The 24,346-nt window shown below is 33.2% G+C and overlaps 2 protein-coding genes across 3 annotated transcripts in view; both read right to left on the reverse strand.

Moving 5' to 3' along the window:
* Positions 1-2,643: 2,643 nt before the first annotated feature.
* LOC133185994 (uncharacterized) lies at positions 2,644-4,765 on the reverse strand. Its single transcript, XM_061321276.1, has one exon. It carries the CDS (start codon positions 4,760-4,762, stop codon positions 2,711-2,713), a length of 2,052 nt encoding a protein of 683 aa, XP_061177260.1. The 5' UTR covers positions 4,763-4,765; the 3' UTR covers positions 2,644-2,710.
* Positions 4,766-6,218: 1,453 nt separating this feature from the next.
* LOC133185406 (protein CIP2A homolog) overlaps positions 6,219-24,346 on the reverse strand; it is a 31,054-nt gene continuing 12,926 nt past the window's right edge. Inside the window, exons 12-24 of one of the 2 annotated variants that reach the window (XM_061320586.1) lie at positions 23,950-24,094; positions 23,457-23,556; positions 22,156-22,274; positions 19,245-19,455; positions 18,678-18,704; positions 16,484-16,546; positions 15,183-15,293; positions 14,729-14,862; positions 10,366-10,428; positions 10,011-10,124; positions 9,625-9,707; positions 8,752-8,891; positions 6,219-7,177 (exon numbers count right to left, since the gene is read on the reverse strand). In XM_061320586.1, the coding sequence (XP_061176570.1) occupies positions 7,010-7,177; positions 8,752-8,891; positions 9,625-9,707; positions 10,011-10,124; positions 10,366-10,428; positions 14,729-14,862; positions 15,183-15,293; positions 16,484-16,546; positions 18,678-18,704; positions 19,245-19,455; positions 22,156-22,274; positions 23,457-23,556; positions 23,950-24,094 (1,478 nt within the window). In that variant the 3' untranslated portion in view covers positions 6,219-7,009. The remainder of the gene's footprint in view (positions 7,178-8,751; positions 8,892-9,624; positions 9,708-10,010; positions 10,125-10,365; positions 10,429-14,728; positions 14,863-15,182; positions 15,294-16,483; positions 16,547-18,677; positions 18,705-19,244; positions 19,456-22,155; positions 22,275-23,456; positions 23,557-23,949; positions 24,095-24,346) is intronic. The other variant, XM_061320587.1, reaches the window with a different exon arrangement.

The following is a 24,346-nucleotide window of genomic DNA, read 5'->3' on the forward strand; positions in this document are numbered from 1 at the left end:
TGATTTCGTTCCTACTTTAATTATACGTTAGCAACATCCAACTGCTATCATCCATAGCTAATATTTTTAGAATTAACATTTTTCAATTATATGTAGCATGCAATTTATGTACACTCTGAAAAATACAATTAAAATGTATTATATGTTGGATTTAATTTAGATTAGGAAGTTTACACTAAACTAATGATATATTTTAAACCTTGAAAAAATTTTCACTGTCATATCTAATGTTTTTTATTTTAACTTTTATAAACATTATTTTAAATGTAATTCTAAATAATCATATTAATAATGGATTATATAAATTGTATAATTTAGGAAGTTTTAGAATTGTTCGGAGTAGAGAGAGTTAAAAAGACAAATAAAAAACATAAAGAAATTAAAATCTTGAAATTTATCAAGTTCACGTTCTTTATTTTTCTTTTCAATACGACACTTCAGAGTACATATAGCAATAAGTAAACATTTATACAGTATATGTATATGTATGTGTATAAGGTGTAACAAAATGAGAGTGAGCATAATAGATAAATAAATAGTAAGTATATAAAACGTGTTATAACAGGTAATTGTAATAAAACACTTAAAAATTACAAATGATTCATGCTTCTATTGGAGGCTTGATATAAATATTTTCCGAGATTTCAATTAATTTCCAAACAGTGGATTTCTTGTATTAATACATCAGTTTTTCATGTTCTAGGGGGAAAAAAACCCACGTGCAACAGAGTATTTCTCAGATTTTCCAGCTCGATACAGTACAGTAATTAATCAAGGAATAAACCAAGTATACTTTAAAATGTAAAAGTCATTTTAAAATTTTATGCACAACTAAAAACTGACATTGTAGGCAATGCAATCAAGCTTCTCCCTCACTTTCTCTCTTTCTTTCTCTAGAGGGAGCGGGGTATTGCTCGTGAATTTCTGCCACTCATGTAAGAATAATGCCAATATGCCTTGATAGTTTCTACTGACACTTGATGAGTGTGAGAGGAAGAGGAGATACTTCCGATTGTGTTTTGTTAAATATCCTGCAGTGAATGAAGGATATCGAGCATTTGAAGTAAGTACACGTTACCCCGTCGTTTATTATTTTTATTTATTTATTTATTTATTATTTTATTTTATTTTTGTTTTGTTGGGGGGGGGGTCGCATTTAATAAATAATTTAAATATTTATTAATTTACCTTCCACAACTCCCATATTTTGAAATATATATGAGATAAATAATAATGTAAATATTTCATTTAGTAAGAAACAAATTTTATTGAAAGCTCAAATATGTACAGCTTTAGTAAAATGTGAAAACTTAGAATTTATGTATGTGTGTGCACTTATCTGAAAAAATTAACATAGGAAATTCACTATTCGATATTTTCTCTTGCATGTACGTACATAACTTCATGCTTACTTCGGGATCATTGCAATGATGCCCTGGAAAATTTCATGTCCATCGAAGACGGGGATAATCAGTGGAAACGAATGTGCTTATTTTATGAATAAATCTACCACAACTCATTCCTTCTACGTTTGATGAAATTTAAAATATATTTACTATTTATGGTTTTATCAAATGTTATACCAATATTTTCATTTCCATTAATATCTTATAGCTTTTCTTCTTTAATTGGATTCGATGTAATGACGCCCCGGGAAATTTCCCTCAAAATTCAGATCGGAAACTTGGGAAAATGTGCATATCTTATTGATCATTCAGTTTAGAAATATTTAAATAGTTAAAAGGTAATGAGATATTTACTGACTATATACGGCAATGGCCATCAATAACTGAACTAAACTGTGACAAACGGACTGACTTCAACTTTTCCATCTTCAACTTTCCCTTTCCCATTTAATGGATTTATGTATACAAGTATACAAATATCAATGATATTCCAAACAACCAAATTGATATCGATTTACCAAATCTATACTGGATTCGAAATTCTTTCAAAGACATATATCGGGTTCTAGTAAATGTTCTACCAAGCTTATTTATTTACTCCTCATGAAATTATTAACAGGCATCATTGATCGATTGTTGATTTATGTCCAGTTCGAGAATTTTTCACTCATATAGAGACGTCACCATATACCGCGGTGAAGGGCTTCAAATTTAGACCTTTACTCGGCACTTACAGCCATTGAGCAGTGAGGGTTCTTTATCGTGCCGACGCCTATCGTGACAAGGAGCCTCGGTTTTTAAAGTCTCATCCGAAGGACCCGCAATTTTCACTTCCATGTGCCGAGCGCTTGGTGAAGGAACAGTTGCTACTTATTTTTTTATCGACTTAGGTCAGTCGCAGCCGTGATTCGAACATACGACCTTCAGATCACGAAGCGAGCGCTCTACCGACTGAGCTTTCGGCCAGGCAAAATTGAAGGAGAAACTTTAAAAGTACTATTCCTTCAAAAGTACTATTCCATAAGTGGTGTTAATCTATTGTGAATACTTAAAAACGGCAAGGCACTTTTAGAAAACTTGAAATCACAAAATTTACCAAAATCAACAGCATCAAAACGTACTTTTCAACACTTTCTACAACCATTCCCCTCGATAAATCAAAGACCGGGCTTTTTAATATCATAGACAATTAACTGCTTCTTCGAGTAAAAATGGAAAATGTAAATATGCCCCAAAATTATTTAACTAAAAAAGTTCCATTCTTTTTGACAATTTTTTTTTCTTTCTGAAACTCGTCTGTCAAATTAATGTCTCTCTTCTCTTAGGAGCTTATTTAGTAGAATCCCAATTCGTAAGAGTCCCGGGTTCTTATTTTTATTTATCCAATCACACCCCTTTGCTGCCTTAACACTCTCACAGAACATCTCAACTGCTTCAGAGTAGTTCCCAGCTCTCTGTTGACAAATGCCTATGATGTTGTATGTCAGAAATGAACCATTATTGTGTTCATCGTCGTAAACGATGGCTGACAGATTTGTTAATGCCTCCATTTTCATTTCAATGCTATTTGACATCTCAAAACTCAAAAATCTTAAGAAATGTAGGTAGACTAAAGCTGGTACTTTGATCAATCTAGTATGGAGGTCGTGAATCTGCATCTCAAGTTCCATTGCCTTTGGCCACAAATATGATGACCTTATTATTTCAATGTCAACCACACACCCTCGTTTCATTTTCTCAGACAGAGGAAGATCATCCGAGGAAATCGCACTTTGGTAAAGCTCTCTGCGGCCTGTATTATTTGATACGTGTCTGAAATCCCGAAGGTATACGGTAAAAGGCAATATGTTTTGCAATGCTAAGTTGGTGACCATAATGCATCTTCTTATTTTGTCAGTGCAGAAGTAAAAGGAAGCAAGAGATAATCTTCCACTGGTCACATCACTGGCGCATCCTATCCTTAAAAAGGCCTCCGATAAACAAAGCATCAGATACCTCCTTCTATTAGTGTGAGAATTCTGGACAATTCGATAAGCTATTTTCCCTGCTGCGTTTACCAACTTGTAATACATCTGTTTTAATGTATCTCGCTGAATATCACTTAATGTATCCGAGTCGAGAGCTTTTTCAACATTTTGCATAAAAAGTTGTGCTCTAGACCAACACATAGCACTGAAGTAGCTATCCCCAATGTATTCAAAGAAAACAAATTCGCATCTTGCTTGTAGATCTTCAGGTGACAGATCTAGAACATCGACAGATTTGGGGGGATCTGCGGAGACATCATTTTTCACTCCCTCGAAAGAAGGGCAACTCAATACCTCTGTCAAAAGTTCGCTTCTGAGTGTTAATAATCGTTCAAGAATAAAAGCCTTCTGGAGTGGTCTCAGCTTCCGTTCAATAAGGTTTCTTTCTGGGATAAAGTAATGTGGAACAAACTCTTTTCTAATCCATTCTTCTAGTTGTGAGAGACATGTTTGGATGCTCTCTTTCAAATTGCCACCGCTGACAAAATTCGGAAGCTTGTCCTCGCACACCCAAAACATCAGAGTTCTAATCATGTATGAGGATATGAAATCATCACAACCTTCAAAACTGTTCAAACGTTCGTGAATAAAAATTCTGATGATTTGGTAAAGTGTAAAAGTTGCGTGGTCCATTGAATGAACCAGGGTGCATTCGGCAACTGAAAAACACAGCTGCCATTCGTGAATTTTGGTATCAGAGGACGGGTGACCAGTTGGTACACATTGACAGCCGTCTTGTATAACTTTTTTAATAGTTTCAGGAGTCGGCCAGTATCGACAGCGGTCTCTAGTTTTCCATTCTTTGGCTGCTGGTGGCCAGCCAATGACGGGTAGTGCGCATACAGTTCTCTGTCCCCCTGCCACAATGACTGGTCCCTCAGAACACGAGTTGCTGGACGAAAGTTCCAGGCATTTCTTAACAAATAGTGAGCTAGAAAAGTACACATGGCGTTCCTTGTTAGCATAAAATAATTCTCCCGAAAAAACTGGACCAGATATATACTTTAACATACAATATCCAGTTCCTGTGTACTCTGCAAGAAACACCGTCTCTTTTTCAATCGAAGGATTCCATTGGTCATCTTCAGCCAAAACGCAGGTGTTTCTAAATATCACCAAATCATCAATGTTATTTCTTCTGTATTCTATACCATCCCCAAAGCTTCCTATAGCCTTCCGTTCAAACGTATACTCCTGATTTGTGACCTTTAACCAAGTTTCCTCCACAATTCGTCTGACGTCTACACATTCTTTGAATCCCATTAGCCAGTCACATGCCTTCCAGAGATACGAGAACTGGTACGAGCCATTTTTCTTACCCACTGTCATGCTGCATGTAAATTTATTTGTGAATTAAACACTTCAAACCGCTCCCCGGGGATCCACCACTTGCATCATCAAAAATATAGAATACTAGTATTATATTACACGAACATACTATGCATCTACTATTTATTTTATTTTAAAAAAAAATGTGAATATAGGCAAACAGCTTATTTGAACAAAAAGTTACAATGTATATATTCTCACCTGTTCGTACGACAGCTAATTTATCAATATATATCAAACCGAAAGTAGGACAGCAAGCTATCGATCGGGAATTTTTTGTGACCTTATAATATACCTCCTTATAAACAGTACCTCTATTTACAAAGAAATCTCAATTTCAATGACTAGCGTTAGCTTATAGATTAAATCCGCATTTTAATACATTTCATTTATTTCTCTGACATTTAAAGACATAATCAGGTAATTTTCGGTTCATCTTAGAAAACATATTAATGAAAATTTACATTCATAAGCTGGGGTTTTAATGATCTGCGCGTCAAAAATAGTGTCTTGTCGGAAAAGTTCTTCGTACACTTGTTTTTTTTATCAGCGACACACTGATATGTGGAACAAGCACATACAGTAAATACTAGTTAATGTAGTAAGTTTATTACGTGAATCATTTTCCATACTTCCTACTTCCTTCAATCAGCTTCCCTCTAAAACAAAAATAACGATTTAATTGATAAATTTCATTATGAGAGTGTTTTTCCCCTCAACTATTAATCAAATCCATGCAGATCAAGAAGCTGGTGTTCGTATTATAAAAACCAAACAAATAAACTTATTTATTATCAAATGGACGTGTAAATTAATCATACACAAACAGAAAATTCCAAGGTAACATAAAACCTTGACATCACGTGGAAATTCACATCTGACAAAAAGATTCTCAAACTATAAGAATTAAATTGCTATTAAATGGTTTCAAATAACATAGAAATTTTCAATATTACGATATCGAAACTGGTATATCCACTTAAACATCGGCTCCAAACATTATTTATATATTTAACCAGCTTTACTTAAAACTTTTTAAGGATATATGATTATTGACAATCCCAATTTTGACAAGTCATAAGTATCCTCATATTATTAGTTATTATATGTATTAGTTATTAACTATCATTGTTCCAACCAATGTCTCAAACCGGGTTAAATGCTCAGCAGCTGGCACCGAAATGTCAAAATTAGTTGTTTTTTTGTTTTGTTTTTTTTTTCCCATGAAAACATAAGAAATGTTGCTGTACAAAACTTTTATTCTCCATCAGAATCTAAAAGTTTTTGTATCTGTAAAAAAATAAATCCATGCAATTAAAAATATATGCATATAAATAATCACAAATAATGAGCCATGTTAACTTGTGAATCATTACCTAAAAGACATAAATAGCATGTTATTGAACATTATATCTCGGATTTCCTTAATCACCCCCCCCCCCCCCCCCCGCAAAAAATTAACTATAGAAAGTAATATTAATAAATAAAATATATATGAAATGTATCTACCATCAAATCATCTTGTTAATACTAAATAAATTGTTGGTACATGATAGAGAGAGAATATTGTTTAAAAAAGACCTGTAAATCACAGGTGGATGAGAGGGAGAGGCATTTATATATAAACAGAAACAAAATTGTAAATGAAATTTTGTCCTTCTTCCTGTGTCTGAGCCTAGTAGTGCATTTAAATATTATCAATAACAATAGTGCATATCCAGCATTACTGGATACCTTTCAGTTATATTATAAACAAAAAATAAAGTGGACAGCACTTGCATTATACAACTTCAAAAAAAATTCTAAATTTCCAGTACTTTAAAATAATGTTTTTATTAAAAGTAGAATTCACTAACTTTCTAGGTAATTTTCACTTTAAAAAATTACACATTTTCATAATTAATGTGCATTATACATGTATCACTCATGTAGAAATAAAGTATTTATGGATTTAAGTCCTGTATGTTATGAGACAATCAGTTTTAGCTTGTCAGCTATTAAGCTGTCTATTAATACATGTACCATGTAACTTACATTTACATCCATGACCTGCTTTCTATATCATGTATTTATTATTTACTGATTGATACTGGCACTCTGCATAAAAATATCACAACTAAAACTTAATAAATACAGGACAATCACACTAACACAGCTTTGATGAGTGAAAATATCATATAGCCTTGTCCTGAGTAATTATTTCATTAGTTCCAGATCTATTTTTCTTTTCAGAGATGTCCACTCTATTCACTTGGTAACACTGGCCCCTGACTCAGACTTGCCACTACTCAGACTGTGTATAAGAGCTGCTATTTGTGTGTGTTTCTCTAGATTAGTCCTCAGATCCTTGATCTGCTCATCCTTAGACAGCAAGTCAGCTTCATGTTGCTTACACACCAATTCCAATGCTGAAACCTGTAAAGAATATACTGTTACAGTAATATAGCATCTCAAAACTTCACAATCTTTCATTTTCAATAACCACTACGTGTACAATACAGGACCATACATGAAAATAAAGGTCACATATGTAGTTCTGAGTGTTGCTCTTACTGTATGACAATCATAATTTAAAAAAAAAAAAACAAGATGTGTTTGTGAAACCCGTATGGCAACTTATAAGAAAGGTTAAACTTTCTCAAATGCAAATCAAATATGTTGGTACCCAAAGTAAGGTCTTGTCTCGAGGAATAAACCTGTGAAATATGAATGCCCTAGCAGCAACCATTGAATAGATAAGGAAAACTCAGAAGGTTAAAGTTTTTTTCAAAAGAATGTCAAACATCAAGGTCAAGGTCAAATGGTCAAAAATTAATGGTGCCCAAGGAAAGGTCATCTCCCAAGAAATACACAGGTGAAATATAAAAAGCAGAAGCACCAATCGTTCAAAAGTTATGGCCAAGGTTAAAGTTTGGTAAAATTTTGCAAAACTGGGTCAAACTCCAAGGTCAAAGTCAAAAAGTCAAATATGGTGGTACACAAAGAAAGGTCTTGTCACAAGGAATACACATGTGAAATATGAAAGCCATAGCTCCAACCAATTAAAAGTTATGGGCAAGGTTAAAGTTTTTGAGGACAAACAGACAGACAGCTAGACAGACAGACGGACGGACGGGCAAAAACTATATACCCCCGAATCTTTGATACGGAGGCATAAAAAAAACTTTGACTATGCATTAAACATTTCAAAAAATGATCCGATACTCACCTTCCTTCAGTTAACAAAGTTGTTAATAACTTCCTTCACTTCACAAAGTTGTTAATACCATATGATGAAAATTATCTTTTGGTTAACCTTGTCTCTAAGATTAAGTCTGTATTAGAGGATACTATACCTGTTATTGGAGCTGTTTCTTCGTCTTGTTGACTGTGTCTCTAAGTTTGAGTCTGTATTAGAGGATACTATGCCTGTTGTTGGAGCTGTTTCTTCGTCTTGTTGACTGTGTCTCTAAGTTTGAGTCTGTATTAGAGGATACTGTACCTGTTGTTGGAGCTGTTTCTTTGTCTTGTTGACCATGTCTCTAAGTTTGAGTCTGTATTAGAGGATACTGTACCTGTTGTTGGAGCTGTTTCTTTGTCTTGTTGACCATGTCTCTAAGTTTGAGTCTGTATTAGAGGATACTGTACCTGTTGTTGGAGCTGTTTCTTTGTCTTGTTGACCATGTCTCTAAGTTTGAGTCGGTATTAGAGGATACTATACCTGTTGTTGGAGCTGTTTCTTTGTCTTGTTGACCATGGGCCCATTTTACAAAAGAACTTACGACTAAGACTAAAAACTTTAGTTGATTGTAAAATCTTACAAACCTTACGTTTCTGTTAAAAAATTTTTGCATAAAAATATATTTTTTTAAAAATCTTTCCAGAAAGATTAAAACCATTTTCAAAGTAATGCAAATATGAAAGTTATTTGCATAATAACATTTTGATCTTAGTTGTGTTCTTTAGTAAAATGGGGCCCTGGTCTCTAAGTTTGACTCTGTATATTATACCTTTTGTTGAAGCTGTTTCTTTGCCTGCTCTGTCTTGTTGACCGTGTCTCTAAGGTTATCCAACCCTATTTCCAGTTCTGTCCTCTCTTTCTCTGTCTTCTCATATTTGGATTCTAACTTGGTGTAATTTTTTGTTAATTCTATTGTAAAAAAGAAAACATTTGCTAGAGGCATATTTCAGCAATTTTTTTTAACAAACTCATAAGCCTAAAATGCTTGAAATAGTTCAAATTAATAAACCACATTTATATATCCCAAATTTTAGAAAGTTTTCAAAACTGAGGGTAAGGAAATGTGATAATAAAGTGCACTGCTATGGCACATGATTTGTTCATCATAATTGTTTAATCTTCATAAATAGATGAATATGCAAGGAAGAAAATGATATCAACCTTAGTACAAAGATCTCAATGATTTTTCCATTCATAATGCTTGATGCGCATCTGCTATGCTGTATTTATTAATTAGAACAAATAGTACAATACATTTTCAAAATTCATTTATTGAATATGAATAAAAGTGGTATTTAGCCACAGTGTTAAAGAATATCAAAGTGATATTTTTTCACAGCATGACAGAATATCAGAAGTGTGGCAAAACTTGTGATTTCCTTCCCTTCCTTTCAGGAAGAGTGTTGTAAAAATACTGCCATGGACATGAAAAAGCTAACAGACAGACTGACAGAAATGAATGCCATACTATTACATGTCCTGTCTAAAGGCAAGTGTATAAAAATCATGCATTACAAACAAAAATTCTTTTAATGTTGTGCCTGATTTTCTTTTTTATTGCATCCTCTCATTTCGTGTCTTTTTCTTTTATTTTTTGTCATATCTATAAACACAAATAACCAATGAAATAATAATCAAATACCTTGAAGTTTTCCTTCTTTCTCTTTCAAATGTTTTGATAAATTTTTTCTCTCCTCTTGAAGTTTGGATGATTGTTCAGATGCCCTTTAAAGAAGAAAATTCTCATGATGTAGTATGAATCACACCATAAATCCAACTGAGAATTCATCAGAAGTTATAATAATATGAAATAAAGCAAAATATACAAAACTTAACCACATCAGACCAAGTCTTAGCAGAATGAATCTAATATTAAGACTCATAAAGGTTTCATATGTCTTTTAAAGGACTCATAAAGTTTTCTTAAGTCTTTTAACTCTTTATTTTTTATTTGAATCTGCATATTGAAGCAAGAAGAATTTTACACAATTGTGAATTAATTTAAATGTACAAAAAAGCTTCACTTACAAGTCATGCTGCTGTTTCAGTGATACATTGTGTTTCTGTAAAATCTCATGCATTTCTGTCAAAGTTTTTAGCTCTTGTTTGAGAGACAACAGGGATTTCTGAGAAGACTCATACCTTAAATAAACAGTTACACTTATAAATAAATCTACCTTTAAAAAATCATTTCTATATACAGGTTTCTTCAACAGATAAATGGAAATACTTCTTAAATGATAAGATAATTTTAAGATGAGCTTAATTTATTTTGAAATAGGGATACTTTATTTTACCCTAAAATCCTCAAAAGAGAAAGTAACATGGATAACTCCATAAATCCTCAAAAGAGAAAGTAACATGTATATAACTCCATGCTTACCGCTGTGTTATATCTGAATAGGCTGCTGTCAGTTGTTGATGCTCCTCTGATATGTGTTCTAATCTACAGAAAAAAAAAAGACACCTGTTACAAGAGGTCCTTCTCTGACGTACATAAATAAATCTTGTAAATATTGACCCCTCACTCTCTCGAGAGCACTGGGCTATTTAAAGCACATAGTCAGTAAATATGTATCGACAAATCTAAATATACATAACATGATCTTGCTTGAATATCTATTTCAACAAGCAAATTCAAAGAATTGTGGTCCCCCACTTTCGGTGTCTTAGTGGTTGGGATGCCATTATTTATGGCATATTGTAAATGTCTTGACTGTGTGTCCTGTCTTGTCTGTGCATTACATAAAAAAGATATAAATTATTGAATTAATAACAGTTATTGCAGAGATTATAGCTTCTCAAAACTACATCAAACTTCAAGATGAAGGTCATGAGGTCAAATATCATAATAAAATCCGAACGGTCTGGTCATAAGTAATGCACATGTGAAAAAAAAATATCAAAAGCCCGAGTATACAATAGAAAAGGTCTTGAAACAGGTAATACACATGTCAATTGTAAATGCTATATCTTCTCCCAATCAAAAGTTATTAGCAATGTTAAAATTTTTGAAAAGTAGGTCAAACTTCAAGGTCAAGCGGTCAGAAATCATTGAATATTTGGAAAGGTCTTTCACAGGTAAAAACATATATAATATGAAAGCCCGATTTTTTCTCATTCAAAAGTTATTACCAATTCAAAGTAATGTTAAATTTTTTGAAAAGTGTCAAACTTCAAGGTCACGGGTCAAAAATTGTAGTATATTTGGAAAGGTCTTGTCACAGGTAATGTACATGTAAAATATGAAAGCCCTATCTCTTCTCATTCAAAAGTTATGACCAAGGTTAAAGTTTTTGTGACAGACAGACCTACAGACAGACAAATGAGATTTAATGTCCCCTCACTTTCGCAAAAGCGGGGGACAATAACCTCAAATTTTCAACATATTTCAGTTAGGAATCAATCAAAGAATTTAAAATGGTTTTTTTTAGCACTGGGATTATTTAAACATTGTATCATGGCTGTGGTGTTTTTCCTTTGAAGTCAAGTGTACAATAACTGGAGATACACTGATGGGCGGAGCCAGCAAAACTGTGCCGTGTAAATAAATTATTGAACACCAAGGCGATTTCAGCATTTTAGATTACATGTATTTTGAATCTGAATTACAGAATTACATGGGTTTTTAACTATACAAAGACAAAATTTCTGCCAATGAAATAAAGGTCTTTCACATAAATTACAGTGCACATGTATCCCAAAATACGAAATGTTTTACGGAACTCTGCAAAAATTCGATCCACCGCAACGAGAAATCAAGTTCTTGACATGAATTCCAAAAATAAATATCTTAAAATATCACACCTATTGTAATAGAACGTTTTAGCAGGATGTACTATCTTCACTGTGCTGTGTTCTTTGCTCAACGAGAATAAAGTTCAGCTACACTGCATCCATAGATGAAGAGTTATTGACCCTGACACAGCGTTTTTGTTCATGCAACAGCTCTCGAATATGTCAAATGATCAACAGGTATTTTTTTTCTTAGATTAACACCTGAATTTCCCTTCTTCAACTTAGAATTTTTCATCCTTGATATCCAAAGGTTTTCTTATGAATTTCATTAACAATCCGTTGGAGAGCTGCAATCCGACGTCCTTTCTCACGAACATACACATAATATGTGCAAATTAAAAAATACTGGCGGGAAGGAGAGAATATTTATGCGGTCACCTTAGAAAAGCTATATTTTTATTGGTGTAATTAAAAATCATGCTTGAAAATGTGTGACATGACAATTATTAACGTTTTGATTGGCCATGATACAAGAAAGTTATTGAATATTTATTATGGTGTATCCTGATTTATTTGGACGAAGGGGCGGAGACTCGTGCTTCGCACTCGTCACCCCCCTTCGTCCAAATAAATCAGGATACACCATAATAAATATACAATAACTATTACTTTAATGACAACATTCTATTTACAATAGCTTCAAACTAGAACTGTCCAAAATGGACAAATACCCCCCACTGGGTTTTTCAGAGAAGGTACCAAATCACTAATGTTTTCTAGATGTGAGAGGTGTTCACAATTTGCTTAAACATTTAGAGTGAAAATTTAATTACTCATTATATTTTTTTTAATGAATGAAACTAAGGTGCAGCCTAATAAAACATCAATACTAATAATTAGTGTTTTTTTATTTTTGAAAAAATAGTTTGCAACTATCTGTCATCTTCGTGAGACATGACACTCTGCAAATTGATTGTTGAAAAAAAAATATCATAATAAATTATACAAAATAAATTGATCTTATACCTTATATCAAACTCATTTTAAAAATAAAAGGCTGGTTCCAGTAACTATGTATTTTGACAGACATAAATTACAATTAAGAGACTTAGACAACAGAGATCTTTATTTCTTTCTGCCTAATTACCAGGAGATATAGATAAAACCTGCTTGATCAGAGATGCCCTTACAGCTTCCCACACTTAATTCATTAATTAATCTTTAACTGGATGCATGTCCACTCATTACTCCCAAGGGACAAATGAATTTACACTATCTGCTGTGTAATGTAAAAACTGTTTTTAATACTTTGTGATTTTTTTTTTTAGTTCTAATGAGTAGTTTTGAGCTGTAGTTCACATTTTTGTACAGATGTTCTAGATTCTATGTCTCAAACCTTAGACATGAACCCAAAATGACTAAGTCAATAAAAATGAAAAAAAAACAAGAGGCCCATGGGCCACATCGCTTACTGAGCAACTTTGACCATGCTGTTCTTTACCAGATTTCCCCCCCCCCCCTTGTAATACCTATTGTGGCCCCACCCTACCCCGGGGGGTCCTGTCTGAACAATTTAGAATCTACACTACCCAAGGATGCTTCCACATAAGTTTCAGTTTTTCTGGCCCAGTGGTTCTTGAGAAGAAAATTTTTAAAGATTTTTCCTATATAAATCAATGTAAAACTTGGATTCCCTATTGTGGCCCTGCCCTACCCCCGGGGGACATGATTTTAACAATTTAGAATCTACACTACCCAAGGATGCTTCCACATAAGTTTCAGCTTTTCTGGCCCAGTGGTTCTTGAGAAGAGGATTTTTAAAGATTTTTCCTATATATTTCAATGTAAAACTTGGATTCCCTATTGTGGCCCCTCCCTACCCCCGGGGGTCATGATTTTAACAATTTAGAATCTACACTATCCCAGGATGCTTCAATGTAAGTTTCAGCTTTTCTGGCCCAGTGGTTCTTGAGAAGATTTTTAAAGATTTTTCCTATATATTTCAATGTAAAACTTGGATTCCCTATTGTGGCCCCGCCCTACCCCCGGGGGTCATGATTTTAACAATTTAGAATCTACACTACCCCAGGATGCTTCCACATAAGTTTCAGTTTTTCTGGCCCGGTGGTTCTTGAGAAGAAGATTTTTGAATGACCCCACCCTATTTTTGTCTTTTCTTGATTATCTCCCCTTGTAAGGGGACTTGGCCCTTTATTTTAATAATTTAAACTCCCCTTCATCCAGGGATACTTTGTACCAAGTTTGGTTAAAATTGGCCCAGTGGTTCTTGAGAAGAAGTTGAAAATGTGAAAAGTTTACAGATGGACGGACAGACGGACGGACAACAGGTGATCAGAAAAGCTCACTTGAGCTTTCAGCTCAGGTGAGCTAAAAAACACCTGGAAAATGTGGAAAAATTACCAAATAATGTTGAAAATACTAGGTGCACATCTTCATATGGTAAGTAATAAGTGTACAAATTTTCATACAAATCTATGCAATAGTCTCTGGGAACAGATCTGGACAAAACCACATAATAAAATTGAACAAAAAAAAAACACCTGTAAAATGCAAAAAAATTACCCAATTATGATGAAAGTACCAGGTGCACACCTTCATATGGCGAATAATAAGTGTACAAATTTTCAGACAAATCCTTCCAATAGTTTCCAAGAAATGGTCCAGACAAAGTCTCGTCTACAGACAGACAGACATGCTGATTCCAATATACCCCTCTAAACTTCGTTTGCAGGGGGTATAAATACATTACGTATAAAAAGTTACATCCCCAAAACTCCTTTATAAAATTCATGCATGTTTTTGCTTGTTTTTGCTTCTTGAAAGTTGAGTTGAATATAGTTTTATAGACTAAAAGAAGTAGAAAAAGTTGAATTTACAAAAATAAAAACAAACATTCACAAGAATCTCTTTAAAATTTTCTTTCTGAGTACATTGTATGGGTATTTGATATTCTCTGAATTAAAACCAATATCCAGTACTTGTCTTACTTTTGATATTCCTGAGACAGGTGCTCTAACTCCAAACTGAGTTTTTCTTTCTGTAGCATGATCTCATTCAGTCGTTCTCTGTGTTCCTCCGACTTTAACTCAGATTCCTTCAATAACTTTCCCATTTTATGAGCCTAAAACATACATTTTAAAAGATAGCTTTTTCAAAACAGTATTTCATAATACATTTTTGATAAGCTTTGGTATTTTTGAAAGCATTAAATACAGCAATTATAATAAATTGATAATATAGTGACCAAATGTATCTTCAAACTGAGTCTAACGTTTTCAGATATACATACTGCTGTATCTAGCATACCCCTAAACAGGTCTGTATTTAACAATTTTAAGTCAATTTGATTTAGGGGTTTCAAAATCTTATCCTATACAAACACAATCATCTAAATAGTAAATGTAATTAAAATAACTCTTATAAAGTTTTTTTTATTCTAACCCCTGCTTCATTCTGAGCTCGTCGTGATCTGTGCTGGGCGATCAGTCTATCTGCCTGAGATAGAGCCAGAGTTTTAGCATCAAGTAGATCCTGGAGGTGATTCTCCCTGGTCTTCAAAGAAAAGCATCCAGGTAACAAGAGGGAAACAATCGGGATTACTACACTTTATACATAAACATGTTTCATCTTTGGTTATGTAAGTTCAAAAAAAAATAAATTCAATTTAATTTTATTTAAAATTAACATTGTAATTTTACTCTCTGAAAATATACTGTAAAGAAATAGTTAATAAATGCTTGTGATTAATCTTTATGAAATATAGGTGTTTTACAGAGGATTATATTCCATGTATGTGTATCTCATGATAGTAAATTTGATATATATTAGGAATGACTCTAATTCTTGGCCAAATTATTCGAGTATAACCTGGTTTGGGTCAGTTTACGCTTTATAATCCGCGAAGCGGATTATAAAACAGCGTAAACTGACCCAAACCAGGTTATACTCGAATAATTTGGCCAAGAATTAGAGTCATTCCTTATAATTTAATTTTAAAATCATTAAATAACTATGGGTGTAAAATTTCGTTACTTTTTATTAGTTCAAATTTGCCGCTCAATAATACAACCATAGTAACGGAAGTAACGGAAGTGATGGGAATCGAGGGGAGGTAAAAACTGATACATAGGCATAGCAGCCATGTTGTTTGGTTACATGTGGTAAGATCGAATTATTGTTTGAATTTAAAGGTACATTTATTAAATCTGGAATTTTCCATGAATCCCGAGGACTGGAAATGAGAGGATTGTATGGATACAGATGATTCAGCTGGTTGTCAGGGGGGTGTGTCCCCATACCAAACCAGGTTATACAGAAATAATTTGTGTTCCTTTTTGGATATTAACCAATCAGAGGCTAGAATACAAACAAAATTAAATTATATATATATATATATATATATATATATATATATATATATATATATATATATATATATATATATATATATATATATATATATATATACACATACAGTAAAACTTGTCTAATCTGGATGTTGCGTATTCCGAAATCTTGTCTCATACGGTGTTTATTAATTCTCAGTCTCTTTCAGTAAATTCGGTTGATTTAAATGTTGTCTAATTTGGCAAATTTCTATGGAACCAGTGGAGTACATTTAAGACAAGTTTCAGTGTATCTTTCATTTGAACATTTCATGATTTGAGCTATTAACTTGTAAGCTTCATATCAGAAACTAAGAACTTCATAAACTATAAATATAAATCTATGAAAGTAATCACCTGATAGCCTTGAATTTTGTGTTCATAGATGTCTATGATTTCAGATCTGTTGATGTCCTTTATCTACGATATGAAATGGAAAATACTGCATTATTTTTAATTACCTGAACTCTGCTGATAAATTTTAATTTGATAAACAAAGCATGTCATTAGCATTGATTCAGGAAAAACAGCAAATCTAGTATAGCTTCTAAAAAGTGATTATGAATGGAAATGAAAATTTAACTTAAATAACAAACAAAAATGATGATTGTTGTTCTATGACAGGAATAAATAACTGTAGGAAACTGGATTTAAATATTTCTGGCTACATGTGATAGATGGAAGAATGTTAATAAACATACACACATATACTGTCCTTAATTTAAAATACATGTATAATACAGTCAAACCTCGTTATCTCGAACTTCACGGGACCAAGAAAATACTTCGAGATATCCAAGAATTCAAATATCCAGGGTAAAATACTTAAGAAATAAGCACTTGGGACTTCAAGATCACTTTGACATATCCATAGTATTCAAAATATCCATGTTCGAGATACCAAAATTCAACTGTACTTAAATACCCAACAAAGGGTAATGAAAATGAATGACACATACATGTATAAACATACAATTGATACTGCAGTTAGGCGAAAAAAAATTAATCAATATTTTCTCAGGCACCACCGCATCAGGTCAAAAACGGCCGCAATGATCAATTTTATTGACATATTGAAAAGGGAAATAACTCAATTTTCTATAATTTTTCCAAGTAGAAAAAGAAAATTGAGTTATTTCCCTTTTCATAATAATAATAGATAGACGTTTTTATTAGATAAACAATATTCTTCTAGTCTATACAGTCCTTTATTAATTAACTTTTAAAGAAATTTTTAGAATAACATAATTCAAAGTTGAGTACATTATAATTAGTATATTAAGAGAACCAAAAAGTGAGAATCAGTTAATATCATCATTTTGTTGAATGACTGACATGAAAAAAAGATACCTGCTTTAAAAAAAAAAAAAAAAAAAAAAAAAAAAAAAAAAAACTGCCTGCCGCATTGAATTTTGAAATTTTTGACCTGAGAAACTATTGATTATTTTTTTATGGCTTTAGTAGGTCACAGACAGCCAGCAGCACATATTTATTCCAAGCACACTTTCAACCTTTGATTGAAGTCATGCAGAGCTTTGAAAACCCCAGTCAGTTAAATGATTACCATGGTTACACAGATTATATATATACCAAGTATATAATGCACGAAGTAAGGTGTTAACATAAACAGGTCTGAACCATATGCACAGTTCATGTAAATGTAACCAAAGATTACAAAGCTCACCTCAAGCAATGTAATCTATATGTTTTATATGTGAGGAAAAGTTCCATTATATCAAGGAATGCTCAATATTAACTAAGCCAGTGTCATCAAAAGTATACTAATTACACCTCTGGAAAAAGTAGCATCAAACTGCTATGATGTTATGCATCCGCAGATTCATCATTCACACAAGTTTGGTCCAGGTAGGACTTTCCACTCCTCTAGAAAATTTAGCTCAGAGACAGCATTCTTAATACAAGCTTGGACAGGAATTATAGATACTTGGTAATGAATCTTCCCAAAAGCTTGAGCCTGGTCACTATTGGAAAATGTACAGTACATCAGATGCAGCTTCTGAAGAAAAATGCAAGCTGGGTTTCAAAAAGTAGTTTAATATACTTTGGAAAGGGACCTGCTCCATGCAGTACATTTAAAATGGGTACCAATGCCAACACCAAGGATTTAGAATAGAGTTAATATAATAATTTTGCTGAGGTGAGCTTAAAATGAAATTTCGGAAAGTTATTACTATTTTTTGAATAAGCATTCCCATGGAGTACAAATAACATAAATGAAAATAATGGAATTACAAGTAAAATATATCTACAGATGTAATAAATCAAATAGTTTTGTAAAATTTACAAGTATTCTGATGTTGGAATCACTCACCAACTGCTATAAAAGCCATAAGCCTTATTTGTACCATAAATTAACATGCAACTACATGAGCATAACCACCATTGGACATCGAATAGGTACAATTTGTCCCCAAATTTGTTTTTTTTAAAAAAAAACATGCAAATTAAAACTTCCAAACTGTTACTATTTGATTTACTGCTACAAGAACATAAATGTATAATATGGAATAGAAAGAAAACATTTTATTACTGCTTTTGTAAACTCTTCCCATCCATTCTGCAAACAAAGTAAATTCTTGTTGAAATTGAAAGTGTAAAAGGTGTCATTGATCAATGTTTAGTATACATATGCACCTTTTATAGATTCATACTCTAAATATAATATTGTTACATGAATCTAGATATGTATCGCTTTAGAAGAAAAAATTTATCCAGGTTTCCTGCAACAGATTTGTAAAGAAAACAAACTTTCCATCAAATTGGCTACACAAGTATTACAGGAAAAACAACTCTGACACTTATATATAATAAACATGTGTATTCTTGTAATTTTAGTCCGTAAATTTCTCATTTTTTCTTACACTGCATTTTAGCTTTCAAAAATACCGTAAATCATTTTTTTATTCACAAGCACTTCATTTTCAGCAATAACCACAATACGTGAAAATTTTGTCCAGCTTATAAATACTAAATATACTGTACCTATCTTATTAAAAAAAAAAAAAAAAAAAAAGATGTCATGAAAATTTAGTGATCTACAGTATCATTTATCACTTTCACTATCCACTTTTATGCCCATAAAATTTGACACATGTACCTCTAATCCAGTCTGCATTTTGTCAATAATCGCCTGGACAGAGGCCTCATGTTCACCATTGAAGGATCTGGAGAAATCCCCTGCGCTATTATATGAGAGAGAGGGGGACCGTGTACTCTTCATCTTTGATCCTTGAGTCAGAGATGCAGCATTTATATTTTCTGTGACTTCATTCTTCCTGGCAATACAACTTGCCATAGAATCTCCAATTCTATAAATACATGTAAAATATAAATATCAAACATCTAATTTATTGATCATAACATAACCTTTTGGAAACTGAAATTGAAGTTCCTTATATTTTTTCCCATGTTCAACATTTCCAAATCAATCTACACCAAAACACTTTATTGTCTTTCCATAAAAATTTAGGTTCAAAGATCTATAAGTATATGTATACAAGTGTAATGGGAAAGAAGAAAATGTATGGCTGGAACAGGAAGTGAACCCAGGACAATTCATCACTAGTCAGGTGCTGTACCAGCTGAGCTATCCAGGCCAATATCCATGGCCCAAATCATTACATTTCTCTCTTCTTAAATTGTTTTTGCCCACAAACACAACCCAAGTTCTTATTTGCCCCTAGCAGGACTTTCACTTGCAAGTCCAAGGGTGGTCACTGGTCACAGCACCAAATAATGTAACCGAAAAGAAGAAAATATATGGCTGGACGGAGAATCGAACCTGGAACCTGCATCACTAGTCAAATGCTCTACCAACTGAGATAACCAGGCCAATATCCACTGGCTTATATCATTACACAAGGTAAACTCCAAAGACATTAAAGCAGATCCATTCCTAAAAGAGAATAAGCTAGCTCTGGTTGTAAATTGTGACACACCATTTGATTGAAGATTTACAACATATAAACTGTGTTAACTTATTTCCTACATGTACATGTATGTAACTTTAACATGAGTTATGCAGAAATTAAATAATATGCATCCAGTCAATCTTAACATCTATAGATGCGAAATACATGTATGTAAGAGGAGATAATCATGTAACAACCATACTCAACAGGATCGTTTATTTGAAAACTACATGATGCCAGATGTCAGACCAATTAAAGAAGATCATCCATTCACAAAAGAGAATAATCTAACTCTGGTTGTAACTTGCAACACACCATTTGATTGGATAGAAAATTTACTTTATATAAACATGTAAACTGTGTTAACTTGCACAAGCTTAACAGATTACAAGAAATGGCTTGCATGAAACCCTATATGTTTTAAATAGGAAATAAATTATCCAGGTTCAATAAAGGGTGTACAAGGATTAACCCAGAGTTGTATACCATACACCCTGGGGCCGAATGGAATACAACCCAGGGTGAATCTCCGTACACTCTTTATTGAACCTGGATAATTAATATTGTCTATGTCACGATGACTTGTGTCAAAAAATGTATCAATCTGTCTAAATTTGAATTTTGTACAATTTGAAAGTATTATTTAAGGGTATTACATGTAGTTGTCTTTTTTAACACTAAATTAATGAAAATTAAATTATAAGAAATGGATTTAATACATGTAGCTACATGTGGTGTGGAATAGATTTTTTAAACATCAGCTGAACAAAACTGAAGGATAGATGAACACATAAAATACATGTACATCCATAGATCAAATTATATGTCACACTATGGAAAAAAAAGGAATGTCTGCTTGCACTCCCTGATAGGGATATCATACAAATCATGTAAAACAAGCTAATATACATGTATTTATGTACATGTATTTAATATTTAGCTTTTGTCATGTTTGTTATATGCTTTTTATATCCTAAATCTGTGCATTCTTATGATTAATGCTTTTTGTTTTAAATTAGAGTCAACCTGAAAAGCAGCATACATGCACATGCATGTTCCATCTCTTCATATACTGTGGAATCATTTAAATTCATGGAGGTCAATTTTGCAAAATTTTACTTTTTCAAAGGGAAATAATTTTGTGGGTTTCTCATTTATATGGAGGTTCAATGAATCAATATGTTAACAAAATAAATGTTCATGGGGATGTAAATTCGTGGGTAAGGGTGATCACAAACATTGATCCCCCTAGCTGCAATAATGTAGCCCTCTCCGATTTTTTTTAATCTGATATTTTCAGGAGAGGGCTACAATTCCACTGCATCTCCGTAATGGTGCAAATATATTTTTTAGATACGGGCGACTGCAGGCAAAATAAATTGTTTTTGCACTCAACTTACTTCCAATAAGACGGAATTTTTATTCACTATCAACATCATAGCCCTTTATACGCGAAAATCAAGTAAAATAATTCTGCGTGTTTACCAGTCGTTCTCTTCAGCAGCCATGACAGTTCTCGCGTGATGTACTGAGACTTACGCTTGAAATTTAGAATCGCTTGATAAAGTAAATGTCGGTGTTGATAAATGTTTGTGTTGTATAATATCACTAAACATCGATAAATAAAAGCATTCCATGGGGTATTTTTTCATAAACAGTGATACTTATGCTTAAAATAAGGGAAATATAAAACGATCCACTCCCCTAGATCCCGTATTCTCATTGGTTGTCCCAAAATAAAATCGATCAAGGTCAGTAAACATGGCGGATAAATTTAAGTTGGGATGTTGACATACACGAAAAATAACCGATATACGGATTGTTCTGTATATTTTTGGATCTATTCATGTCTTGAATAACTACATTTTATGAGTTCAGGTAAGATATGTCAATAAAATACCCACTTACTGATAATTTGAGCCGAAATCATTGCGGTAGTGAATCACTCCCGCACTTGCACCATTATGGAGATCCTAAGGAGTTGTAGCCCTCTCCCAAAAAAAAAAAAAAAAATCGGAGAGGGCTACATTATTGCAGCTATGATCCCCCCAAAACAATGATGATTCCACAGTAACCAAGATTTGATGAAATCCTTACAAAACGGTAGGAAAAGCGTCCAGTGTAGTGCCTATAGTGAAGAGCTGTAATGCTGTCTGTAGTACAGTACGATCAGGGCTAGTCATTCCAGCTGACAGGAAGGGAACCAGCTTACTGTCCTACAAAATGAAAACTTACATTCAATATCAAGCCTTGTTTTTCATCATTTTTTTTTTGGTTAAGTCTGTTATTTATAGATATTAAAAAAAAGTTAAAGTACAAGTGAAATAGGAAGATAGTTATAAACAACAGGCCCAAGGGCCACAAAGGTCACCTGAGTTGTTTATTATCAAAGATGAATGATCAAAGGGGAATAACTTCTCTCAAGGTTGAGTAAAAATCAATGAAGCCCTGTCCAAGCTCATGAACCCTGACCCACTGGTTATGAATTTTGCATATCTAATAAAAACGTTGGTCATTACTACTATGTACTTGGATTGCCTGCTAAATGCCTACAGAACAAAGAAGACTTTCAAAAACTCAATGCATTTTTCACTATATAATCAGTAGAGCTGAGCCCAAAAACCAAAACCACTGATCTGGGACCATAATTTTCACAATTAAGGTAGAGGCAATCTTTGCTCATTATAACCATGCTTTTACTTTGTCTGTTAAATACCCAGGAATAGAGAATATTTTCAATGAATTAATACTTTTCACTATATGATCAATGTGGACCCATCTGAACACCAGAACCCTGAACCTTAGGCCATGAATTTCACAATTTAGCTAGAGACATTCTTGCTCATCATAACCATGCACATAGTGTGTCTGGTTAATACCCAGGAACAGAGAATATTTTTTAAAAATTTATGTTTTTTCAATACATGCTCAATATATCCTAGTCCTAACACCAGGAGCCATGACCCTGGGGCCATGAATTTCAGTTTTGGAGGGGAGCACCCTTGCTAATAAAAATCAAGCACTTAGTTTGTCTGCTACATCTACAGGAGGAGAGAAGAAGATTTTTAAAATATATACACATTTTTGACTATATGATCAATAGAGCCCCATCGATCGCCAGGGAGTAGAGAAGAAGATGTTTGAAGGTTGCAATTTTGACGGTTTTTGACCCACCTCTCAGAGAGGCTATGAAATTCAAATTTTTTGTTCCCCTTTGCCAAAAGATGCTAGAAACCAAAACTGGTTTAAATTGGTTCCACAGTTCCAGAAAAGAAGCTGAAAATGTTCAGTTTACGACTGATGCACAGAGATGAACAAAAACAGATAGCAATAGGTTACCTGAGTGACTCAGGTGACCTAAAAAAGGCATGTTTGACTCCAAACCTATAGATCTCTACCTGTAATAATGAACAGAACAAGCCATCCAAATTTGGCATATACTTCCGTAGTTTGGACATCAGCTCCAGGCAAAATATCACAATATGTACCCCGTCTTCACTGAGATATACAAGAGTAGAAAAAAAATGTTATAATAAAAAATGAAGTGAAACATTTGCTTGGTATTTAAAATAAAAACAAAATAATCTTAAAGGAAATGCTGTGGTATAATACTGACTTTTGTATCACAGTTGAAATTATGAATTCATTATGCTTTTAACAGCATGAACAAAACACAGAATGAAAGTAAACAAAACATCAAAAATACATGTAGTAATACTGCAGTTGGTTTTTTTTAATGTTTTGTTTCTTATCAGACTTAGTATGTACTGGCATTGTATAAACAGAACCTCTTTAATTTTCTTTCACTGCATAATCAATTATGAAGTACTGTATACACATTCAAATAAAAACAAATATAATTTTACATGAGGATCTCGTTCATACACTGACCTCCAATCTTCACACCCCACGGCCACATTACTGATATGACGTGTGACTCGGTTATTGGTCAGCTGGAAGTTCAGTAACTCTGTGTAAACAGAGGGACTAAACATGGCCACCATCTTCTTCCTGATGTCATCTTCTCCAGATAACACTGAAACATTCAGAGAAGATATCTGTACATTCACCTGAATGTCCATGCAAGAACAATACAAATTCATTGCTACACAAACACGCACTTTCAGAAAATAGATATCGTTTCAAGGACATAAAGTAACATGTACCGGTAGATGTAAGTAAATATATCTGACATAAACTGAAAATTTAATGTTCATGATGTTCAGTCATATTTCTTTGAAATGCAAAATACTGCTACCAAAAAGCGTATTAAATAGGTCTCCATTAT

The sequence above is a fragment of the Saccostrea echinata genome, unplaced genomic scaffold, assembly GCF_033153115.1.
Source record: "Saccostrea echinata isolate AGI-Se365-2 ecotype Australia unplaced genomic scaffold, CSIRO_AGI_Sech_v1 ptg000012l, whole genome shotgun sequence".
NCBI classification, from domain to species: Eukaryota; Metazoa; Mollusca; class Bivalvia; order Ostreida; family Ostreidae; genus Saccostrea; species Saccostrea echinata.

Bases quoted from the DNA above. Each gene is read 5' to 3' on its own strand.
- LOC133185994 (XM_061321276.1), bottom strand. From the start codon at position 4,762: ATGACAGTGGGTAAGAAAAATGGCTCGTACCAGTTCTCGTATCTCTGG.